Here is a 528-nt window from a genome sequence, read left to right as displayed (position 1 = left end):
TGGGGGGACAGTGTAGAGAGAGCTTTACTCTGTATCTAACCCCGTGCTGTCCCTGTCCCTGGGATGTGGGAGGGGGACAGTGTAGAGGGAGCTTTACTCTGTATCTAACCCCGTGCTGTCCCTGTCACTGAGCCCAGCATCCACCCCCCCCCCACCCGCACCGTCAGGTGCCACCCCCTCACCTGGCACAGCGTACTCCCCATTCGACACACCAGCTGCTGGAGTGTAGGATATGGCTGGTACCCTGCTGCCTTTGTGCCTGTATGTGTACCGGATATAGATGAAGATGGCCAGGAGGATGACCAGCACCGAGAGGAGGACAATGATGCCAATAATCGCCCCGAGAGATGCCCCATCCGCTGGGTGACCTGCAGAAATTCCTGTCGAGCCGTTCCCTGTGATGGGGTCGTGGGGGTGAGGCGGGGGGAAGGTAGAGAGCAGAAATTAGAAGTGGTGGGGGGGGGGGGGGGGTGGGGGGGGTTGCGATCGCCGCTGGACCCCTCGATCTCACCCCCTTCCAAACGCCTC

At 61.0% G+C, this 528-nt stretch overlaps 1 protein-coding gene across 1 annotated transcript in view; it reads right to left on the bottom strand.

Annotated features, from left to right (window-relative positions):
- Positions 1-528, bottom strand: part of LOC125487748 (platelet endothelial aggregation receptor 1-like) — a 14,027-nt gene that overhangs the window by 2,610 nt on the left and 10,889 nt on the right. The window contains exon 6 of the mRNA XM_048619944.1: positions 183-395. Coding sequence (XP_048475901.1) covers positions 183-395 — 213 coding nt within the window. The remainder of the gene's footprint in view (positions 1-182; positions 396-528) is intronic.

This window comes from Rhincodon typus, chromosome 44, assembly GCF_021869965.1.
Source record: "Rhincodon typus isolate 14 chromosome 44, sRhiTyp1.1, whole genome shotgun sequence".
Lineage (NCBI taxonomy): Eukaryota > Metazoa > Chordata > Chondrichthyes > Orectolobiformes > Rhincodontidae > Rhincodon > Rhincodon typus.
Note: the sequence above shows the minus strand (reverse complement) of the source record. Positions and strands in the feature narration are given on the sequence as shown.